Source organism: Dermacentor albipictus, chromosome 2, assembly GCF_038994185.2.
Source record: "Dermacentor albipictus isolate Rhodes 1998 colony chromosome 2, USDA_Dalb.pri_finalv2, whole genome shotgun sequence".
Taxonomy (NCBI): Eukaryota; Metazoa; Arthropoda; class Arachnida; order Ixodida; family Ixodidae; genus Dermacentor; species Dermacentor albipictus.
In genome coordinates, this window is record NC_091822.1 from 100,061,813 (window position 1) to 100,085,010 (window position 23,198).

General features: G+C 48.9%; 1 protein-coding gene and 1 pseudogene across 2 annotated transcripts in view; one reads left to right on the forward strand and one right to left on the reverse strand.

The window, feature by feature from the left end:
- Positions 1–684: 684 nt before the first annotated feature.
- On the reverse strand, positions 685–1,484 carry LOC139055751 (uncharacterized; annotated as a pseudogene).
- An 8,619-nt stretch (positions 1,485–10,103) lies between these two features.
- LOC135915920 (cationic amino acid transporter 2-like) overlaps positions 10,104–23,198 on the forward strand; it is a 146,813-nt gene continuing 133,718 nt past the window's right edge. Inside the window, exon 1 of one of the 2 annotated variants that reach the window (XM_065449109.1) lies at positions 10,104–10,353. In XM_065449109.1, coding sequence (XP_065305181.1) covers positions 10,269–10,353 — 85 coding nt within the window. In that variant the 5' untranslated portion in view covers positions 10,104–10,268. The remainder of the gene's footprint in view (positions 10,354–23,198) is intronic. The other variant, XM_065449110.1, reaches the window with a different exon arrangement.

Below are 23,198 nucleotides of genomic sequence, written 5' to 3' on the forward strand. Positions count from 1 at the left end.
CTTTCTCTGTGGCGTCACGTAAGGCAAACGGAATACGCCTGTGTGGTTGTGCAACCGGTTGGACAGTGTCGTCCACAAAAAGATGAATGTGGTGGTTTTTGAGTTTCCCAACTCCCCTAAACAACTTGGGGAATGCTTCCACGATTGACTTGTCACCTTGATGCTCATTAACTTGGTATGTGATCTGGACAAACCCCAGGTTGGATGCTACTGTGAAGCTTAAGAGTGGTGCACAGTTTCCTCGAATGACAAAGATGTCTTCTTCAATGCAGTTGTCTTTGTATCTCATTGTGACAGAGACTGCCTAGAAGTTCAAGCGGGGATGTTGCTTTGTATGGAAACACTCTGACGGATGTTTCCTGGAGTTTCACCTTTAGCCGATAGCTCTCAAAGTCATTTTCGCCAAGAATTGACACTGTTGCACCTGTGTCGATTATGAAAGTGACTGGCACATTGTTGACAGTGACAATAACTTTTGGAGATGGGCCTGTCTGAGGTGAGGTCATGGCAAAGAAAACGTACTCGTCACTGCTTGAACTGGTGTCACAGGTGGCAGCACATTCTTTGGTGCTAGAACTCTTCTTACTGCAGACCGTCTGATTCCTGTTTGGACCATTGTCACAGTCCACTGCTTGTACCATTTGTCTCGTTGAACGACAGAATCGTGCAAAGTGACCAACCTTGTTACATGCCTTGCATGTCTTGCCCCATGCAGCACAACTTGATCGTCCGCCTTGGTGAGGCCACTTGCCACCGCAGTTGCGACAATCTGCTGATGAGACACGAGGTCGTTGCGGTGCATAGGTTTGTTGTGGCATCTGTCGGCTGTTTTTTTGGTGTTGGCCATGGTGCTGTCCTTCCTTGTGCACTGCGAGCACCGCCGCATTGCTACCGACGTTCTTTTCTATTTCGGATACATCCCGTTCGACATCCTCGAGCATTCTTCCTTGTTTAAGTAAGTCTGGTAAAGTGAGGGAATGAAGCATTGCGTATTTGCGAAGGCGAGACGACGTTGTGGCGAGGATTATTTGGTTCTGGGCTTCAGCCTCGACGTTCTCGAAGTTACAGTGGTGAGAGAGCTGCCGGAGGCGCGCGTAGAAGGCGTCCAGTGGCTCACCAACGTTTTGCTGGGCTTGGCGAAATTTGTAGATCGCAAATATCGAGTTCACTCGTGGGGCGAAGTATGCACTCAGTTTCGCTCGTGCGGCATCGTATTCTGGCGTCGATGGGCTCTGCGTGGTCTGGGTCGTGCTTGTAGCTGTTGTAGCTTGTGTAGGGCAGTCGGGGAGGGAGCGAAATATGTCGTAGACTTCCTCGCCGACGTAGTGCAGGAGGAGCGCTTTCTTGCGTGCATCTGCCGTGATATCACACGCTAAAAGAAAGTTCTCGAACCTTTCTATCCAGTTGGTCCATTCGTGACCAGTATTGTTGGCGTCTGTGGCGCGAAGGTCGAAACTTGGGAAGGGAGGGAGCGTGTATGCCATGGCTGCGATTGCCGGTTGCCGCTTGCTCCTGATGGATGATACGACGCAATGACTTGGTTTGGCACTCACATGGGACCAAGTAACACTTCTGACACCATTTTAGTGTTCGCGTAGACCGGGATGCGGTCTGATTGATTTAGATTGGAGTGACACGGTGATACGCACTCATTGCTCAAGCTCCTATGCTTTATTTCAGGTTGCCAACCGAGTACTCACATTTGGCTAAATGCTGTTAATAGACACTACAGGCGTACAGCTGATTCTTTCAAGCTATCGTAAGAATTTCAATATAGACAACAGTCCGCACAGGTAAGCAGGATCTGTCAATCCCTGGGGCTCAATTTTTCGTGAGAGCAGGAATTATAGGTATACTATTTTGATAGTTAAAAACACGAGCAATTGAAAAGAATTCAGAAAAAGGTTAGCAGAAAGCGAGTTGTAGCGACAGGTTCATATTGGAGCTCATTGCCTTCATTTCACATTTGCTCCGCTTACTCGATGCGCTGGTGGCTATACAGCGTTGCTCTGCTCAGCACGAGGCCATAGGCTCGATTACCGGCCACGGTGGCTAACAAGGAGGCCTCCACCACGGTGTCCCTCATAGTCCACTTTCCAGCTTCTGGACGCTAAACCTTGCAATTTGACGTAACCTAACACTTCTCACGCTGCTGTTCTCTGGAAGAACAACACAGCGTTATGCATATTTATAACATGCGGGATAACAGAGGAAAGTAGTATGAAAGATCTGTTAATTTTGCGCACACATCGCAAAACAAACGCCGTATACAGAGTGAGATTAATTAAGTCACAGCCTTCCGGCTCTCAACGCACGGAATGTAGATTCAATAGGACACACACGAGATCAATAAATACCCACAGTCGCTGCAGACTCATGAGGGAGAACATAACCTCCTGCTGACTCGCATTTTATTTAGAGGCATGAAATTGCCATAAGTGTCCTCGCTCGCCTTCCTTTAAACCACGATTAAGATGATTTCATTAGCCGAAAAAGAGAAAAGAACTGACTTGATGCTAACGATTAATGATTTAGCTAGTAAGCTACTGTGAGAAAACAAATATTCCCTTTGAGACATTTAATATGTTCCGCAGGCAGCAAGAAATCAAACAAAACTTGACACATGCATTTCCCTCGCATAAGCTCTTCATTTTTTTCATGCACTGCTCCGCGCCCTTGATTTAACGATGCGGGGCAAGCTTTGCTTTCGCAACGTTTCAACGGTGAAAATAATTGTTTCAGTTTGATAGAGATCAGATTGTGTAGGTGTCCTTCAGCACGAATAATTTGTGGCAAACCATCGCCGTAAAGTTTACACAAATAGTCCGGCGGCCACAGAAAATCGTGCTTCGACAGTGCATCGAAACGGAGGACAGCGCGCTATTCTCGCAGCCGTTGTAGATATTTTGCGGTAGGAGGCGTCCGATGTATGGATGAATGTTATGAGCATCCCCTTTGGATCGTGGTGGTGGGTTGCACCACCAAGCTCTTGTTATTTTATTGCCTAATGTCCTACCTACGCTAAAAAAGAAAGAAAGAAAAACCCACGATAAATTCTCATTACCAAATTTTCTGAACCCCAATGGCAACTTTGTTTTTGCATCTCCGTGTTGTGCATTTGCGTGGTTTGTCGTTCCCCTACTTACACCAATCTTCCAATCGCCGCTTACTAATCTCTACTGCGGACATGTTCATTTTCTCCCTGCTCTCGCTGAACCCAATGGCTTCAGGAGGCCAGAGATGCCTATATATTATGAGCGTTGAAGTCCCCGATGGTAATCCATGAAGCAGGAGTTGTTGCCAGGATGTCTCGTAATCTTTTGTAATCAAATCTATTGATGGTGATTGGTAGGCACCCACAACGGTAACGGTAAGCCTTCTTTACTGTTAAGAAACGTATATCGGCAGAAAGATATTACGCACATTGGCTGGCAGGACACACAAACAAGTGCACATCGACTGGTACCCTAGATACCGTGAACTCCGTACTCGAGACTAAAGTCGCGTTTTGAGCCGACCTTTACAAGCACGGCAGAGATAGAGAGAAAGGGTAAGGGGACCACTTCACAGATAGTTGGCTTGCGAAGGCTGGACGCTTGATGTTATGCTTCCTCCTATTGTTCCCGTCCTCCATCCAGGTAGGAAAGTGCATAAGTCTCTGAGCTCGAAAGCTCGGGGGACATGTCAAACGGGAGGGCCTTATCCAACTAATGTTTTCTTCTTTTCTTTTTCTGGGGAAGGGGGTGGGTGGCGGGAAGTTTTGATAATGTTCTCACAGCAAAACGAACGGAGCAACTGCAGCTACTGCTTATTATGACATCGACGATTCAGGAACCCATTGCCTAAAGGTAACAACGGTGTTGGTACTCTAAACGATCTAGCAACACATTAAGGGCCCTGCTAGTTTTGATGCCTTGGTTATTTTTGTTTGGTGTAAAGACATCATCGTACGAGGTTAAATTTACATGCGCAATTGATATTGACTGCCACATTAGGCCGTTGGTTATATCTGCTATGGCGCGTAACGCTGAGGTTATACCCGTAAGTTGCTGCGGTAACTGTGAATCTTCCGTCGATGTTACCGCCCAGAAAAACTAAGCATAACATCAAAACCTTCACCACTGTTTGTGATGCACAGCATGGCTCCGTATTTAGCCTTGAAGGTGCGCGCCGTTTTTAACATTATTGTGAGAATTCTTTATTATCGGTGGAGCTTTGTATATGTATGACCGTTTCTCAAGGTTGTTTCAAAATTGACATCGCGTATGTAGTAATGAGAGATGCTCAGGGGCTTGCAATATGTCGCTGACACATTAACCGGATGGAAAGTACGGAGACTGATTTCTGGCTGTCCAGCTTCTGATGCTTATATTGCATGTTTGACTACCCATAATTCCGCTTTTTAAGCTTGCTTTTACTCCATTTCATACAGCAGGTTCAACGCTGTGGAAGCTACGCAAGAAGTCCGGTCAGCAAAATTTATTACTCCGTGCGTTTCCGTCTATGCTTCGCAGCGTGGCAGCTGCGTTTGCTCGCGCGAGCATGCACGTGAAGCTGCCGCGACGGACTGCAATTAAAAATAACTAAAAGCAAATCGACTTAATATGTGCTAGTAGCCGTATAAGTACATGGATTGTTTCTATGGGTAAATTATTTCTTTTTCATTCAGAACTGAGCTTATACGAAGAAAATTTTCACAAAAATCAGGTCGCGGAACACCGAACTATTTCTAAATGCGAACGCAGCCACTGCAAAAAAAATTGGCAGTGGTTTCGCTCGGCTATACCACGATATTCTTGCGGAGATACGTAACGAAAGCCGAGGCATGGCATGGTTAGCCTTGGTTAACCTTGACTGCAAGTCCAGGTTAGTCTGGTTGTCTAGCTATGTTGTGGCGTTTAGCCAGTCGTTCGGCGCGCTGTTCGTCTGTTTCCTGGGCCATTCGTTTCCTCTTCATCTCGTTCCGATGTCGATTCCAGGCCTCCTCCTGCTTATCAGAATTGTCACCGTCCATACTGCTGCCTCAACTTTGGTTGCGGCGCACGCAAGCTCTCCTTTTCAATCCTCCGGCATGTTATCAGGCATGCGACGCAGCTGGCGAAGCGAGTGGAGGCGAGCGCAACGACGAGGAACGTGCATTGACGTCATACCAAACGGTGGTGGCGGAAAGGCGCGGCGCTGCGCAGCGGCGGAACACGTGTGGCTCGGTGCTAGTGGCGCATGCGCAGTAGTGACTAGGGAGCAAGTGAGAGAAATATCCGCGGCGAGGCGGGCGTTGTGACGTCATGTGCCTCCTCGGAGCACCGCCACGGCGAAATCGCAAGTTCGCGGTCAGCAAAGCTTTCGCTTTAAATGTGTCTCTAGCCTCCACAGCATTGCACTTGATGTATTAAACGGGGTATAAGGGCATCAAAAAGTACAAGCGCCAACGCGGCCAAGGTACATCGGGTTGACCAAGAATCCGACGGTTCACGCCAGCTTTCGCGTTGGTTTCATGTACTATATTGCTCGTCAGGGTTTAATATTTTTGCCAGAACTACGCTGGCCTGCAGGAAAACTTTTTCACCAGGTCCTTGTGTTAATCTTGAAACGGCAAAATTAAAGCGAAGTACACGCAGTAATATATACTATAATAGTACTAGCGCCATATGGAATGCTCTGGCTGATGCCTTAGGAATGAAACTATTGACCCTTTTTGCGAAGCAGTTTGCTCTATAGAGAATGGAGATGGCGCTTTGGGTGACGCGGCGCACGTTGCCTCAGCGACAGCACACGAATCCTAAATCATTACCTCGTGTACGTGCCCTGCTTTTGTGCGATCAGCTGTCTGAAATGCAACTGGGCTTTCGCTAACGCACTGTGCTCCCTTCATGCTGCAAAATATGGAGTGGGTGGAGTGAAGACGTGTGCAGTAGTTGGCTGCGAAAAATTGTTAAAAAAAAAATTAAATTATGGGGTTTTACGTGCCAAAACCACTCTCTGATTATGAGGCACGCCGTAGTGGGGGACTCCGGAAATTTCGACCACCTGGGGTTCTTTAACGTGCACCTAAATCTAAGTACACGGGTGTTTTCGCATTTCGCCCCCATCGAAATGCGGCCGCCGTGGCCGGGATTCGATCCCGCGACCTCGTGCTCAGCAGCCTAACACCATAGCCACTGAGCAACCGCGGCGGGTGCGAAAAATTGTGACTGGCATATTAAGGAATCGAATGAATCTGTGTCTAAGTTCACAGACCGCTGCTACACAAGGACCCCCTGTGTTGCCGGCTCTTCGCGATGCACGGCTTCCCTCGAGGATTAAAAAAAATATCTCATTTGCTGGCGTTGTAGCGCTGACATTTAGGGAAATGTCTTCAACCCCTGAGCGTCTGCACGAGTGAGCATCGCTCGTTATATGGTGACAAAGAGAGTAGCGTCACTTCTTCGCATGTAGTAAGTTTCACGCACGTTATCTACACACATCCACCCAAACTCACACGCAAACGTACGCCGCCACTCTATCGATAACTTATCAAGAGTGGGGGAACGGGCGCAGACTTGAATCAATGCACCAACGCATGGGTGACGGCGACTACACCGACAGCACACTGATGTTCGAAGCTGAACAGTAAGCGACTAACTAGCGATAATACGTATATGCTACAAGCTGTTACAACAAACATAACATCTATGTTTCAAACATTGTGCCTAGCAAGAACAAATCTATCGCAACTAAGCAAACCCGCGAGTGACCAGGCAGATCAGACCATACGGGGAACATTACTGAGTCAGAAACGTGACAAGCCGTCGCTTAAAAGTATGAAGGAAGAGCTAAATACACTGGCACTGAGTCAACTCTATATGCCAAAATTAGGATAGCTTGGAATACAGTTTAAGCCTGCTTTTATTACAAGCACCGTGTACGCTGCTCACGCCGTTTGGCCAAAGCGTAATGAGCTCCGATAGCGCCTACTTGTCTTTTCAAGCTGTAGTCAAAGTTTCGCGAGTAGTCAACCCAGTCATCGTCCGCAACATCTGCCGAAACAGAGGTTCTCAGAGCCGCATTGGCTTCATGTATAGTACGTCTATCGTAATCATAGAGGGAACGGAGGCAGCTGAGGCAAGCAATGGACGCGTCACCACATGATCAAACATGACAGCGCGCACGCGGTCGCCGTGAAAAGGGTAAATATAGTCCAGGCGCGTGAACTTCACCCACATCGTTTACGGCTCACGGCTTCAAGATAAAAGGTTAATTGCCCGGCGCTTCTCTATACGACATCAACATCGCACGCCCGCTAAATGGCAGTTGATCACTTTCGAATCGTCCTACATTTTTTATTTCTTTTAGGACGATAGCGTTTTGCTCACGCAAAACTGACCTGTGCATTGGTTTGCTAAAGCAATGCGTGAGTCGAACAAAACAAAGGAAAGAAAGAGGACAATAAAGGCAGCGTGGGCTTTATTTACTGCCACGGCTCGAGTCATGTGGATTGACAGCTGTACCATAGAGAAGGGAATACAACAAAAGTGGACACTCCCATAGAGCCCAGCGCCCTAAATGACTGCAGCGCACCAAGCGGTTGGCGTTAATACCTCAACCACATTTCCGGTTTAGTGCGCGTGCGTTTTGAATACTGCATGGTACGTGTCATGCCGGCTCCGCTGCCTTTTTCTTTTTTTTTTTGCTTCTACAGCTCAACCGCGCGCGCTCTTCGCGGGAAATCGTTTTATGAAATAAAAAATTGCGAATGATCTTCATAAGCCGCCATCGAATATGTGCCACGTGCAATTTTATAAAGACGCAAGACGCCTTATGAAATGTGGAAATGTATATTTTATTCTTTATAAATGCTCGTTGCGGGCTTTTTGTGCATTCATCCAACGTTGTGGCACCAGGTAAGCAGCAGTAGTTTCCGTAGGAAGCTCCACCAGATGACGTCAGCTGAAAAAAATAGGAATTACGAGCAAGTGATATTGTCACGTGGTCGTGACGTCAAAGAACACAGTAGCAATACTGTGAACGACAAAACAAACTTTTATTGGGTGAACCTGTGCCCACAAAACAGGCTACACTTATAGCACAACGATAGCGGCGAACACGCTCGGCGATCGTCGAAAGTCTGATCAGCGGGTCAAGCGCGTCGGCTTTTATACAGCAGTCGTCGAATGTTCCAGACTAATCGTTCGGACCCGCGTGCCTTCCACAAAGTTCTACACCATTCGTGTCAAGCGATGAAATCAGATAACACAAGGTTCGGCGACAACAGACAGCGGATAGAAGCATCGATAACTTTCCAGAAACTTCTTTTACATGCAGGCGCGTCCTGCGCTGCACGATAACATTGGTTAGGCGGCCAAACGTGGTCGCCCGATGAAGATAAGTATACGTGTCCATATTTTGGCATTAACATGTGAGAACAATGCGTGTAGAGGCGAAACGTGGGATAGTGGTGAATGCGCGACATTACGAACAAAAGCAGTACGTATTTACACACACGGCGTAGAATATACCCGACTCTCCCAAACAATACCGCACATACCATGAAAACATTCTATTTCCAAGCATTCCCCTCTTTCCGGGCCTTACTTCCTGCACTTTAATGGCACGAATACACGGGCTACTGCGCATTTCCAGAACTTGGCTAGAACCGACGCGATACAGTACGCTAGGAATACACAAAGGCGGCCACAACACAAGCTCTCAACCAGGCCATGCTGGACGCTCGCACAATTCCTTCTACTCACACTCAAGACAAAAGCGTGGGTGCTGTTCAGAATACGGAATTCTCGAGTTACTTGTTCCTGGCGTTTGAACTCCTTGGCGTTATCTTTTGCGCGTTCTGCCGGCGCAAGCAATACACCCCCGTGTTATCACTCGACAGTTGCTCGTCACGTTTTCGACAAGCGTGAGTGCGAAAGAAGGCTTAAATTGTTGCGGGGCCATAATTGTCACAAGCTTGTCACAGTAAGATTCAGTAGGCGCCAAACTAACTGTCACCACGGCCGAGCTACTTTTCGCTGTGTAACGACAGGCGCGGCGAGCGTGCCCCATAAGTAACAAAAAAAAGTACCGAGAAAAATTTTCTACAATCTTTGGTGTCAGAGAAAGCGCCAGGAACTTGTCGAGTCAGTGCATTAAAGCGCGAAACTGCGCACCACGGCCGAGCTGCTTTGCACTAACCGCGTCACAGCGCCAGGCGCGCTCAATGCGCTTAAAAAGTATCCCAGAAACTAACGAAACTAGTTACAATAATGTCGTGGGCCAGTGAAAGCGCCAAAACTTGTCGCAGTAAGATTCAGTACACGCGAAACTGCGTCACACCACCCTGTGCGACTAGCGTGCCCAAAAACTACCGAAATAAGTTAAAGTAGCATTGAGGCTCATAAAAAGCGTCTCAAACATTTCCCAATACGAATCAATAATTCAAATTAACTGCGCCGCAACGGCCGCGCTGCTTTTCGTTAACTGCGTCACAAGTTTAGCCTAGGTGCCGTGCCGTAAGCCTAATTGCTTGAAATTTCTCACCTTGCCATAGTCTAATAGTGCAACGGTGCCATGTCGGAGTTCAGAGGAACGCAAGAATTCGCCTGGAGCCCACCAAACTAGGCTAAATACAAAATTGAAAAACAGGCATGCAGACGGGCGAAGCAACAGGCCAACGCTCAGATGCGCGGCCGGTCTCTCTCGCTTAGGAAGTGTGTCTGACGAATGACGCATGCATCTGGCTCGTCATTCGCCGATTGGCCTGTCGCTAGGCAACGGAAGTAAGCCGCAAAGTTTAAGTTATGCGCAGATATTTTTACTTTTGCCGGGAAAGAATAAAAAAAATAAAACAACTTCTGTTAATCTCATTTCCCATTCTCTTTTTTTTTTCGATGCTCGCGGCACCAAACAGTCGGCGTTAATACTATAGCGTGGCATATTTCCTGTTACCACTTTTCGCCGAGTCACCGCTCTTGTTACATTCCTTTCTCTATGGCTACACGTCACCGTCGCATTCCAGCGTCGATTATGTCAGCCACTATCAGTGCAGGCGACGCCACAAGCTGAGAGTGTATGCGCTGCTCGGCGCACGCGCACACAAGCGCCCGCGCAATTGCGAACTGTTTTGTTCCGTGGTGCGCCGTTCGAAGAGCGAGCCCTCTGGTGGGACGGTGTGGAAACTTTCGTACCGATAGCCACACGGTGGAGCAGCGGCGGCACGAACCTGGAAAAGAGCGCATGAGCCGCGGAAAGATGCCAGAGTGAACTTTGCCTTTGCCTGCGCGGCTGGAGCGACTATAATGCAGCCTCACGAACAAAACGCTGCGGTCCATCAAGACACCGGTGCACGCGACGGAAACATGGCCACCCCCGAAAACAGCGAAGGTCAGTTGTTTACCCGTTCTTGGCGTAGTGCAGGTGCAGTTCATAAGAAGATGGGTTTTGCGCATTTATTTTCAGTAGATAGTTTGGCTGTACCGGAAAGTGGCTCTTTGACCAACGCCCGTCTACTGCGAGTGACTGACAACGGCATAAGAATAAGGCACGCACGCCCACTGGAAACGTTTCCGCAGCGTAAAGCTTCCGCGACTGTCCTGCGGGAAGACTCTTTAGTAAGATCGTGAACGTGGTTCGCAAATAAGAGGCCAGTAACTTCTAGCGCGTCAACGCTGATCCAAACTATTTTTTTTTTCATTCTCTTAATTTTGCGCGTGTGTGACGGCGACATGTCAGAGGATAATTTGATAACTATGACGGTCTGTAGGAACTTGTCTTACCTTCTTGCTGACCTGTTTGGGTGTTAATGGGCAGTGAATCACATCATCACCATACTGCTTTATACATTAGACATACCATACATGTCTTACATTAGGGTTGGGGTTACTAAATTGGCTTATGGTGTCGGTCAGTAAAAAAAAAGTTATCGGTAACATTCTTCAGAAACCTAATGGATTTGCGGCGACTTGGTGGGAAATATCATTGCATTCTGACGCTGCGTCTGGAACTCACAAGGAAAATGCAACAGTGGACGTGACGCGTGAAGTTCATGCCCGGTGCAATGAAATGTGCATCGCAGGTGGCGAGATATAGGGTGGGTGACCCAGACAGCTGTAAAAAAATATCGCGGAACAGAGTGTGGCAATGCGATGGCGAAGAGAAAAGCTTGATAAAACCGATTCGGCTTTTAATTATGACACGCCAGCGGTGTATTCATGAATCTAGCGGCACGGTTCTGCACCGCTTCTAGAGGGCTGGTGAGGTAAGGTAGGTGTGGGCTCCTAACGTCGAATGTATGCTCAAATGCCCGCATCGTCCAACGCCGAGCTTTGTTATTAATCACATATCTTTCCAGAACACCGTAACACCTCTCACCCGCTTGGGGCAACGGTACTGCGCATGCGCAATACCGTTGCCCAAGGCATGTCTCCCTAATAAAGAACGTTTCTAGCCAGGCGACAGTGGTCTTTCAGTGGTATGATGACAAACTATATATAGCCTGAAAGAGACGAACTAATTACTAGCTTCGAATGCAAGGCTAGACCCGCCTGCGCAGTACCGTGGTTCCAAAGGCTAAGGGGTCCCAGTGCTTGCGTCCTCCTGAGCTGAAACTCTCAATTATATATGGGCGTGTTAGATGGTTTCCACTACCAATGCCATCTGCTGCGCTGCATACGCTTCAGGAATGCTCGCCGCTAGAACGCCGCTGACACGCAGTGCGGTCAACACTGACGCGATCTTGTTTGAAAAAAAAAACTGCAAGGGCGTACGTATTCGCGTGGAAGTCCTCCACCTCCACTTCAAGTAATCGCTCCGCAGTAAAGCACCGACATGACCGTATAGCATCGTATATAAGGTGCTCCTTATATCGAGTGCACGTACACGGCGCTGTGTATTGTCAAGAATGGCGTGCTGCGAAACAAGATTGCCACACAGTTACGACAGGGCGACACGACGCGCACCTCTCCCTCTCCGTCGCTGCAGCTGGGAGGCGTTCAAAGAAGCGACCTTTGCGCTGGAATCCGCCGCCTTCCTCCAGCCCCTTCGACATTGTGACGGAACTAGTTCGGTGCATGAACAATGATTCCGGAGTTCCCCAACGCGGAGCTGATTTGACACGCATGGACAAGCTGCCGCGGGAACGACGTATTTTTGTGCTTCTCACGGTTCGGAGTGGCACGGAACAACGAGCGACCCTCGATAGGCAACGATAGTTCCCGGAACGGCACCCGCCAACGCCGTCGTCGGGCATCAGAGCGCGGTTGCCTTTGTGTACGTAAACTGTTCTGCAGAGCAGCGGCGCGTTGGTGATGAGTAAACGAACAGTCGCCGCGTCGTAGGACCGGCGGATCGAGTGTGTAAAAACTGTGGTTGTGCGAATGCTGAGGACACTTCTCTTGAGCAGTCATGTTAGACTGAGTCACTTCTCTCATGCAGTCCTGTTGGACTAATACTCATTTTCTCAAGCAGTCATGTTAGACTGATTTAATTTCTGTAAATAAACCCTTTTCCTCGTTCTCGATGAGAAGCAGTTCTTCACTTCATCAACGATCTCAGCGTAAATAAGTTGGACGACGGCATGGGCCAGCTACCTCCGAATTCATGCCGTACTCCAATCTTGGCAAAGGACCACGGACGATGGGATTGAGCCCCCAATCCTGACAGTATCTGCACTCGTCTCGTCCTTGTCCTTTGCTCTGTTGACAGATAATGTCACACCAACTTACCAGGTTTCTACAGTGCTCTTGGTCGCTCAACTTACCGCAGTATATATGCACACAGCTTAAAAGGCACGCATGTGGTCTTGAATAGCTTAGGCTGTATTCGGCATATTCTGCTCTCGGCACTTGTATGCGTGCGTGTTTCTTTCTGTGCGCGTTCCTGCTGCATTAGTGCGCTGAGTAAGATATACAGGTTAACCGAGCCTGACACTCGTCATGTGCTTGCCAACTCGGTCACGCTTCGCGCGCGGCATGTCTCCTGCTCTCTTGCCTCCTCTACTCACCCTCTCGACGACAGACATTTTGTTAGTGCTTCCCTCCTTCTCGTCTCCGGACTGCTTATACAAATACAGCCTGCCAGCCAACGCCGAAATGGAATATTAACAGCCAGCTTGCCCAGCGGCTTTTGCAAGGACAAGGATAGCAGATAAAAACAAAAGGACGCAGCTGGTCGTGTCATTCTGCGAAACCTCGCAGTGCATTACGCGGTTGTTTGATAAGTGTTTCAAGTTTGAGTCGATTGTTTTTCACTTGATACCGAGTTGTCTCGAGCGGTTGTTATACTAGGCCGTTATTGCTGTAGGCTGTATCGTTTCCGTCAGTTGGTTTTCCTGTGTTTTGTTAAACTCAGGTGACTATTGTCGTGCATTTAAGTCTTGGGTTGTTAAGTTGGTTCAGTTATAGATTAGAGAAGTCATGAATATTTTCGCTCTCGTATTATGGTGAGGTACGATAAAGGAAACGAGAAGTTGTCTTCGCAAGCGGAGCACGAATGTTCCTAAGAGCAGCTGACATATTTTCCTGCGGAAATAGCTGTGAAATGGAATGCAGATGAATGTTTAGTTTCCGCTTATAGTGCATTTGTAGTCCCGTCGTTCTTTTACAGGGAAGCTGTATATGGCTATCCGACTTGCCCGTCCGTTTGTCGGTCCCCTGTACGCCGAAAACTCTTCCCGCGCAACCGCTTGCGCGAAGAGAGATGCGCGCGATTAGCCAACGCCTAGACAGCACAAGGCTTGTTTACTCCGGTCGATGGCGTCAGACTGCCAGGCCCGAAATTTCAATTGGCAAGGCTGGCGTGATGGAAGCGGTGACTTCAAGACACTGTTGCCTACTCGGGAGCATCCCCATTACATTCTATCGTAATCGGGCCAGGTAACATCACGCCATGGAACGTAGTAAAAAGGCCTTGTGATATCTAGGTGGTGTTGGATTAGCTGCGCCAGTAGTGACGTCATCGCTCTCCGTCGCAGCTGAGCGCGCGCGCAGCAGTTTCTCTCCGGCACAGAAATGTGTAAAGCACGCGTCATACGTACTCCTGAGGAGCAGGCACCTTTCGATCAGCAACGCTGTGAGCTGAACCGGGAACGAGCTCGTCTACGCCGTGCCGATGCTGTAGCCCGGGCACAGGACGCGGCTCGTGCTGCCGAGCGCAAGCAGCAACTGCGTACCGGGGATCCGTCATACTACCAAGCCATCGTTTAATGAAACCCCAGTGAAACACCGGGGGCGCACCTTGCAGCTTCGCTGGTTAACCATCTGTGCGGAATGCTTGGGCGCTGATTTCCTTTAAGTGCTAATAAGCTTAATGCGACTCCACTATCCACACTTTCTTTTCAGGTAAATATTGTACTATAGTACACATGTGCAAGATCTATCAAAATCCACCGGCCTTGCATGGCACACGAGTCACTATTACGTTCGTAGAAAAGCTAACTAGAATAACGTCCGGTTAGCGTCCTACACCGGGGGAATGGGAAAGGGGCAAACAAAGATCACAGGGAGAGAGGAGGGAAGGAAAGATGGAAATTGGGGTGAGTTCGCTGACGCGTGTGGTCTTACAGAAATTGCAAGAATAGTCCCATATGGTCGCGCAAGCCCGTCGTCCTTAAGAAGCACAAAAGCGCCTTCGCCCCTTTATGATAGTTCAAAACAGGTGTCCGCTCAATCGTTCTAAATGTCGCCAAGAAGGCAAAAAAAACCTATTTTACGCGAATGGCTATCGCTGAATCTTGGCGAGCGTTGTTCATGCTATATGCCATGAATTATTTTTAGAGCGCAGCTCTTTGGCGCCCGTTCCTGCGTTTCACGTCGTCGGCCTCACCGTAACCAAGGTCATCATCCGTGCGCTGCTCTAGCCGCGCGCGCTCCTGCTGCCATCTCTTGCGCGCGGATCGAGTCTTGCTCTCCCTTTGACCTCCGAAGCCGGATCACGTGTTCTCGCCTATCCTCTCACCTCCTTCCTTCGCGCAGCGCCGTTGTGGTGACTCTCGCCGCTACCATCCACTTCGCCGTCCCGTCTCCCGCTGTCGCGGCACGGCCGCGGTACCGGCCGCGGGCGCTTCTTGCCGCCTCGCGCGTGATCCATGGCTCTCCGCTCCTCCGTCTCTGCGTCGCGTGGCTGTACGGCTATCATCGGTGTCTCTCGCTTCACCGTTTGCGGGGCGCGTTCTTCAATGGCATTTGTCGCCACCGGTATTGCTTGCGCCTGGCTATTCTTCTCCCACCTCCACTCCTTCCCCATGCCTCCCCGTACCTGGCGCAGTGCCGTTGTGGTCACTCTTAAGGCAGTTATAGCGTTTCTTCTCATTACTTCTACTCCCCCCACCCAACCTTGTGCGGCCACATTGAGGCCTGTCTACGAATGAATGAGTGTGACCTCTACTCAATAGCCCTGTTAATAATAAGTTTAAACCTCGCGTCATGCATGAGGCAGGGGGACCGAAGTAAAAGCTGTCTTTCAACAGCTTGACAGAGCAACGGCCCCCCTTTTTTGGCAGCATATAGCATACAAAGTGACATAAAGAACATACACAAGAAGAAACACAGCTCTCGGCGGTCACATTGCACTACAGAACAATATATAAACATGTTACATAAAGGCTGCATCTGGCACATCAAGTTAAAAAAAATGAATGAAGCCATACACACATGGCATAAGAAATGAAGGATTCTAACAGTTTCCTCAATGCAATGACATGGCAAAGACACTTAGGAATAACATCGAATAACACCATAATTCTGTAAAGCGACTGGGCTTTTGTTGCATAAAGAAATAAAAAAGTTTAGGATTGAAAGTGAGCCAAGAGTGTCCGAAATGTGACACATTGGGGTGTTATATCCCGTATCAATAGCTCATTAAGAAGTCGTGGAAGCCGGTGTTCTAACGTTTGTAGACCATATGTTGTTCGGAATGTTTTAATTTCTCACTAGTCCTCATTTCTTGTGTGGTAGTTTTCTGTATTGTAGTTTTCTCCACCCGTTTCCTCATCCAACCTCAGAAGAAACATTAAATAATTGCTAATATTCCTCCCCCCCCCCTCTCCGCGGCGGTAACCCACTGTAAGAGGGCGCGATGGTGCGTTGCCGGAGCGCCGGCTCGGTAGCGGCGGATCGCGGTCTGTAGAGAGGTTTAGCTTGTCCGGTATCCGGGTAAACGCAGGCGGACTGACGCTGTTGGTGTAAATTTTGGGCACTGGTGTTATTGTGCTGCTGCCAAAAATTTACACTCGCAGCAAAGTAAAATACACTTGGTTACTGCAATATTAGGTGTTTTTGTCTGTTTGAGCTCTGCGCCACCAGGTGGCTGCACCGTGCAGGACGCTCCCGTTTATGCCTCCGCCACGTCCGCCTGCGTTTACCCGAATACCGGACAAGCTAAACGTCTCTTGTGCTGCCCAATCCGAAACGCAGAACCGCCTCCGTTCGGCACTGCATGTTCTGTATGCGGTTGCTTGTTGTTAAAGTAAGGCAGCAGCTGGGCTCGAAGATCGCATTATCAAGAAGCGTAATCGTCGGTCAGCTTTTTCTTTGTCGGGGAATAATTAAAATGTAATTAGATAACTTTAATTGACTTATCTAATCAATAAATCGTGAATGACCCGCCGCGGTGGCTTAGCGGTTATGGTGTTGCGTGCTAAGCAAAAGGTCGCGGGATCAAATTTTGGGGGCGAAATTACGATCGCGGCGAAATGCAAAAACACCAGTGGTCCAGTGCATTCGGGGCACGTTAAAGATGCACTGGTTGTCAGAATTAATCCGGAGACCCCCAATACGGTGTGCCTCGAAGTCAAATCGTGCTTTTCTTTTTTTTGTACACATAAAACCCCAGAATTTGATTTGAATAAGCCGCCAATCCAAAGTTGGGGATGACGTCGAGAAATTATCAATAACAGCGTTTAAAGGAACCTATAGGTTTTGCAAGTCCCCCCCCCCACCTTTTTTTTCTACATAAGACACCTAATGGCTACCACGAAGAACGCATATATCTACATAATAATCGTCACTCGCGTAAAGCCCTCTGTTTACAAAAAAAATGTCGCTCTTAGTTCTGCAGATAGGAAGTTGAGTGCTTTCTGCTCCTTCGTAGCAGGAATTTCTTTGCAAGAGAAGCAGTATAGCTACGGGCGCAGGACGGAAGTGCATGGAAGAGCATTGCTGCAGCAGCACGAGGCGCGTTCGCTCATTTCTAGATTGCTCAGCGTTGTACTGTTTGCCAAATTTCCTTTTATCACATCCCGTTTAGCTCTGCGGACGTCTCAACGAGCGCATACGCAAAGGCAATGTGTGCAAAACAGATGCAGCCTATCGCAGAAACGACCCACTGCGCAATAAAAGTCCCTTAGCCGCTTCGTTCTAGCAGGCTTGTATAATGTTGGAGAGCCATCGCATACCAAAACGTGAAATTTGTATTTTGTGATAGCGAAAAATTAAACAGGTTATTACAGCTGGCCTCCCCAAAAATTTATATTGCGCGAGCGTCAGCCTCACGGCACGTGAGCGGCATAGTAGCGGCCAGGGATATTGCTGAAGCGAAACAGGGCAGCAGATGGCACTCGAACCGGAAATCGCTTTGCATGCCTTTATATGTACACCCCTTTCTACATTTTACCATCCCCGCTTTACCTCTACCATATAACCGGCTTCCCCCACTTGACACATGCACTTTTTTTCACTCTGTAACTTTCCCAATGCTAGAGCATTGAAAACAAACGCTAGAATTCGCACTTCCTGCTGTATAAATAACGAAATAATGCTTTAGCACGTACAGCGTGCGCATATGACACGAGCGTCATCACCCTTTCACAACATGCGCTATTAGAGCGAAAAGGCGTTATACGCACCGAAAAAAAAAGTTGCTGCACGTGGTAATTTAGATACTTGCTGCATGTACGTTTTCGTTTCCTTTTGTTGGCTAAACAACTTTTGTAATCATGTTTCCAGCTAACTTCTTCCCCTTAAGCTCGCAGCGGAACTCGCGTAGCTACTGGCGAACACTCTCCTGTACTCCGCAGAGGATGGGAAATGGTAGAAAGTGCCCCCATCTACTCAGTGCAATTTTTAACGTGAACGAGAACGAGAACGTTAACGAGAACCATTAACGGAACCAGAGCCGACCTGCATGTTTTCCGAGCGAACAGAGGTCTCGTTCACTTTGCACAGCTAAACCTTCCGTTAAGCTTCCGGCGTCGCTTTGAGGGCGATGACAGGGGGACATTCGAGAATGTGTTTTGTTGTCTTTTTCTTTCGCGATTTACTGATGATACCCATAACTTTAGCCGCACGACATGGAGCTGGTGAGGTAGAGTATAGAATAGCACATGCCAGATGATGTTTGCAAATTTCGAACAGTTCATGCACCCGGGTAGTGAATGACGCTGTAACGAGCATGAAGGCGTGTACCACGTTTCGCAATAACACGCGACTGGAAAAACAACTTTACGGCACTGGAGGTTCTTGACTACGTTCGAGTTCGAACTGGCCACGCTGCGAAGCGGAGGGACGCGCAGTGCACGATGATTCATACGAGAGAGGTCACGATTGGCTAACATGAGCCACGGCTTTCACATCAGCGCTACGTCATTGGGAAACAGATAACAGGGGCAAACGCACAAAGAATCATCCGACATGTGTGCTGCCTTTTTCTGCGCTTCTACATACACGCGCATCCCTCTCTTCGTCTGTTGCTCTCTGCGAAAGTAAACTGATTGGCTGAACGAGTACTCGAGCCGGATATTATGGGTAAGTTTAGCCTGTCCTTGGGTGTTGTGCCCTTTGTAGAATGCTGGCGGGGGACTGCTGACATAAGCGTCAGGATGGAAGAATGTTTGGAATAGATGAGAGTCCCATTTGAAATGTTGCGGTAGGTTGGGCCACCAAACTCCTTTTGTTAATTTGCCAAATGTCTTACCTATCTTAATTTCCTTTACGAATTCTCAGCATCAAACTCGCTGAGCCATAATAACGCAACATCGTTCTTGTACGCCCTCGTTGTTTGTGGTCTCCCTATAGTTTTCTGCTACCAAACCTCCAATCGCATTTTACTAATAGCTGTTAGACAAGTTTATTCTCACCCTACTATCCCTGAAACTAAGGGCTTCAAGAAGGTCAGTGAAGCCTAAGCCGGCAGCCGGGTAGATATCTTCACATTATAATAAAATATGTTCCACTATTTCCCTAAGCTTACGCCAGAAAGCACATGCTTCTTCCTAGGTGTACCTCCTTTTATAGCTACGCGTTCTAAGGCACCCTGATCTCACTTCGACATGTAAACAGTTTCTTTTTGAGTTGAAGTAAATTTTCTTTCGTGAGTTCGCTTTTCCCTCTTATGTATAGTTACTCGTAGCCGGTTTGGTTTCCATTGCCACCACCTAGGAGATTGTCTCAAACTTTGATTTCAGCGTTATTTTTAGTCATGTGCTTGCTAGATGGTAGTGATCGATTTATCGGCGTCCCTTTTGAAACGTGGTGGTGACACAGTCGCCTAGCCTGCGTTCTTTAGTCAGGTGTACTGTACACGTTTTTCATTACTAGGTGACGACATGATGCTTTTACCTTTGTATCGCGCGGACGAGCTAGTCACATCCTAGCAATAAGGTGAATAAGAGGGGCAAACAAGCAGAAAAGGAAGACAAAAAAAGAGGGAAAAATAGGCCATCGCCACAGTACAGCAAAGAATCCGATGCCTGTTGCTGACTGGTGATGACTGGTGGCTGTTTCTTGGCGTCTCGTCACCGCCTCTTTCCAGTGTTCGAGGCGTCGCTTCGTCACTGCGATTGTCGTTGACTGTACCCGCCCTGAGGCTTCATAAAAGCCAAGTGCTTCCGACAGGAAAGTCCCAGGATGGTTCGTGCCGATGTGATCACATTGTAGAACCACGCGCTCAATTGTCCCTTCAGCGTTCCCACACGCTCCCCTTCGTCGAATGCTCTCTGTCGCACCAGTGCGCGTAATGCTCCTGCTCTCACCTCGAAGAGCAGCGAGCTTCCAACACTCGCGGTTGCGGTAAATCCTCAGGGTGTCCTTTTGGGTGAGCGCCTGGCGCAACATTACCTTTCCGCTTTCGCGCACTGTGCGGTGCACCGCCTCTGCATATGTCCTGGCCGAATCCACTTCATTCATAGGTTCCGGAGGAGGCCGTGCTTCTGCTCCAGGAAGTACACGCACCTGACCCACTCATTGCGGAGGCGTGCCGCCTACAGGTATTCAAACACGCGTCTTGCCCAACTGCCCCGGTCATGCGTCGTAGGCGATTATATTATGACAACTTGCTGGCCGCTTCGCGTGCTGCAAAGCTTAACCAACCTAGGTCGCCCTGCACTGCTTCGTTGGAGACAGCTACATGGCAACCCACAGCAGTGCGGCCTACTTCCTTTTGTTGGCGTTCTAGTTGATCCCGATATTTCGCTGACATGCATACATGCATTCGTGAAGGTTAATGCAAGGACGTGGACAATTTTCCAGTTTTCAGATCATAACATTGTGGTTGCAGCCCCACAGGCATTTGTGTCGTAATATGTTCTGTGACTGAAGGACGGTTTGAGCTATCTCCTCGCGTACTCTATACATTTAGCTATCCGAGCAAAAGTGCACGCCTATGGCGCTCTTTGGCCTTAGATGCCCTTGCGCCAATAAACTTCAATCATCATCAAAAATGTACGCCTAAGTATTTGATGGATGAGTCCATGCGCAATACCTCCGCAGAATCGCAGGGCCGCACCATGCTCCACCTGGCTCGTAGCCTGCATAATTGTGGCCTTGCGCACATTGAAACGGAGGCCCAACTTCAACATTTCACTGGCACAGATGTCAAAGTGCTTGCAAATTGTGTGGATTATCCACCATCAACACGAGGTCATCTGCATAAGGCAAGCCTGGCATGCGTATGTTTTCATCGATTCCCGTTGTGCTGTACTTCAGGGCGAAGCTCCTAGCTGATTGTAAGAGTGCTTTCTCTTCTCCTGACACCTACGACAGATATTGGATTGGCAATAAAGGACATCTCTTACGAGGACCTTTGCATACTTTGACGCATTTCGTTTCCACGGTTCCCAACTTCACCGCGACCGTGTTCTCCAGATACAATCGCTGAATGGTTGAGAGCAGAGCCACTGGCAAGCCCAAGGCCGCTAAGCGTGCAAATAGCGCAGAGTGGGGTACACTGTCATAGGACTTTTTCAGTGCCCAGCGCACAGCAGATTAGAAAGCGGCCTTTCTTACGCGCTAGCTCTGCCCACTGAGGAACGACAAAGATGTCCTCTGTGTGCCTCTCGGCGGAAGCCATTTTGCATCTCCATGAAAAGACGCTCACTCTCTGCCCATCCGCCAGTTCATTCCTTTAGCGCTTGCGCGAAGGTGCGGTAAAACGCATAGGTCACTGTTATGACTCAGTAGTCGTTTAGGTTACGCTTGATCCCTCAACGTTTGGTTATGAAAGATACCGTGTCGCCATTCCTAGGGTATTTCCTAGGATCCTAGGGTAGTTCAGTCGAGTCTGGGCGAAGATTCTTCGGCAATTGCGCAGGAAAGTGGTCGTGTCCCGATGCTGACTGAGCTCGAATACAAGAAATCGCCCGGTTGATCGTGATACGGCTGAACTCCCATTTTCTGGTCCGCACAGGTTCTCATATGTATGTGGCCCTGATACGAGGGAAATCGAAGAATTGGTCATTTGGTGTGACGTTCCTTCGAGCGCACGCGCCTCTGGGGCGCCGTCCCTTTGACGCCAGTGAAAACATGGCCTGTTGCACCTTCCACTAACTTCGGGAAGGACTGATCGCCTTTGTCGAATGAACGCACGTAGCGCCAGAATTTCTGTGCCGTGAATTCTCCTTCTGCTCGTAAGTTTCGGAGTTGTCGCATGTGGACCTCTGCAAGTTTTGTCCACCCTAGGGCTTCCATTCTATGTTTGAGCTCCAGGTAGCGTTTCCACGTGGCTGTACAGGCCTCCGAGTTCGCTTTTCTGACCGTACGACGATGTTCTCGGTTTGCTTGTCTCCTCGCTTGCCATAACACCGCTACTTCTTTATACCACCACGATTTCCTATGATGGCGCGATTTGGTGCAGCACACCATGTGTCGCCGTATTCTAACTTCCAGCAGCGACATAAAACCCGAGTATGACATGGCCATGCACCGTTGTTTGCTTTCCTCGAATTCCGCGGCCAACGTCGCGATTGCTCGGTGCGACAGGTACCTGTCACAGCTGGGGAGATATTCTGTACGTGTCAACCAAGTGGACATGTTCATTTCGTCTGCTGTTGAAGTTCTCATTGGCTGTGCTGGGGTGCGCGTCAGCAGGATCCAGGCGTACCAAGCCACTAGCACTTCAGCAGCAGACATAATGAACATGTACACTAGGTAGACACTAACAAAATACCCCTCCCTTCCCCCCCCCTCCGGAATGTTTGTCGCTCCGTGTCGACAGCTGTATGCGGGTGAAGTCTGTACGGAGACGGCAGCGGTTGTTTCCAACGCTGTGCTTGCCCTCCTCATCTATCTGGAGGCGTTTCGAGGAATGTGGCGAGACCTTGTGACGCCAAAGCGTAATTAATACCGGTCACCCGTCCCCGTACCCACAATGTAAACTGCCCTTCGCACCGTGGGCCAATGTTAGTACTTTCCACACTCAGGCGTTCTACTAGTTGGAGGCGCTTGCTTTTGGCACTTGTGCACCCGTATATTTCTGCGAGATGACCGTTGAAATCTCCAACTATAGCATCTCCTTGCTACTTGCCATCCGCACCACGTCGTTGCATATGCACTGCACTAGCTGCCCGTTGGCGTCGCACTGAACTGGTAGCCGGCACGATGGCGCCATCTGGTGGCGCAGTTTAACAAGAGCGGGCACGGAGTTATTGGACAGCTTTAGATTATGAGACGCACGTGGCTTCAGTACGCAAGAGCTGGGGGCCATGGTACTGCGCATGCGCACACCCCTACGTTTTGGTCTGCGCATTCGCAGTACCGTCGCCCCTAGTAGCGTTCGCAAGCCGCTTGCGACCCCTAACCTAAAACTGTTATTGCAGTGGTAAGTTATATTCATCCTAGCTGGCGGTGTAACAACGTATTGGTTGCGACTGAAATATGCGTGCGTGCGCAAACTACGTCACTGAAGAATGGAACAGATTGAAGCATGGAAAGAGCCATCCTTTCACTCGTATAGCGCGCTGTGCGGCTTCGCTCGTGAAAACATGGCTCAGTCAAAATTTCGGCTGTTCCTTTAGTATGAGG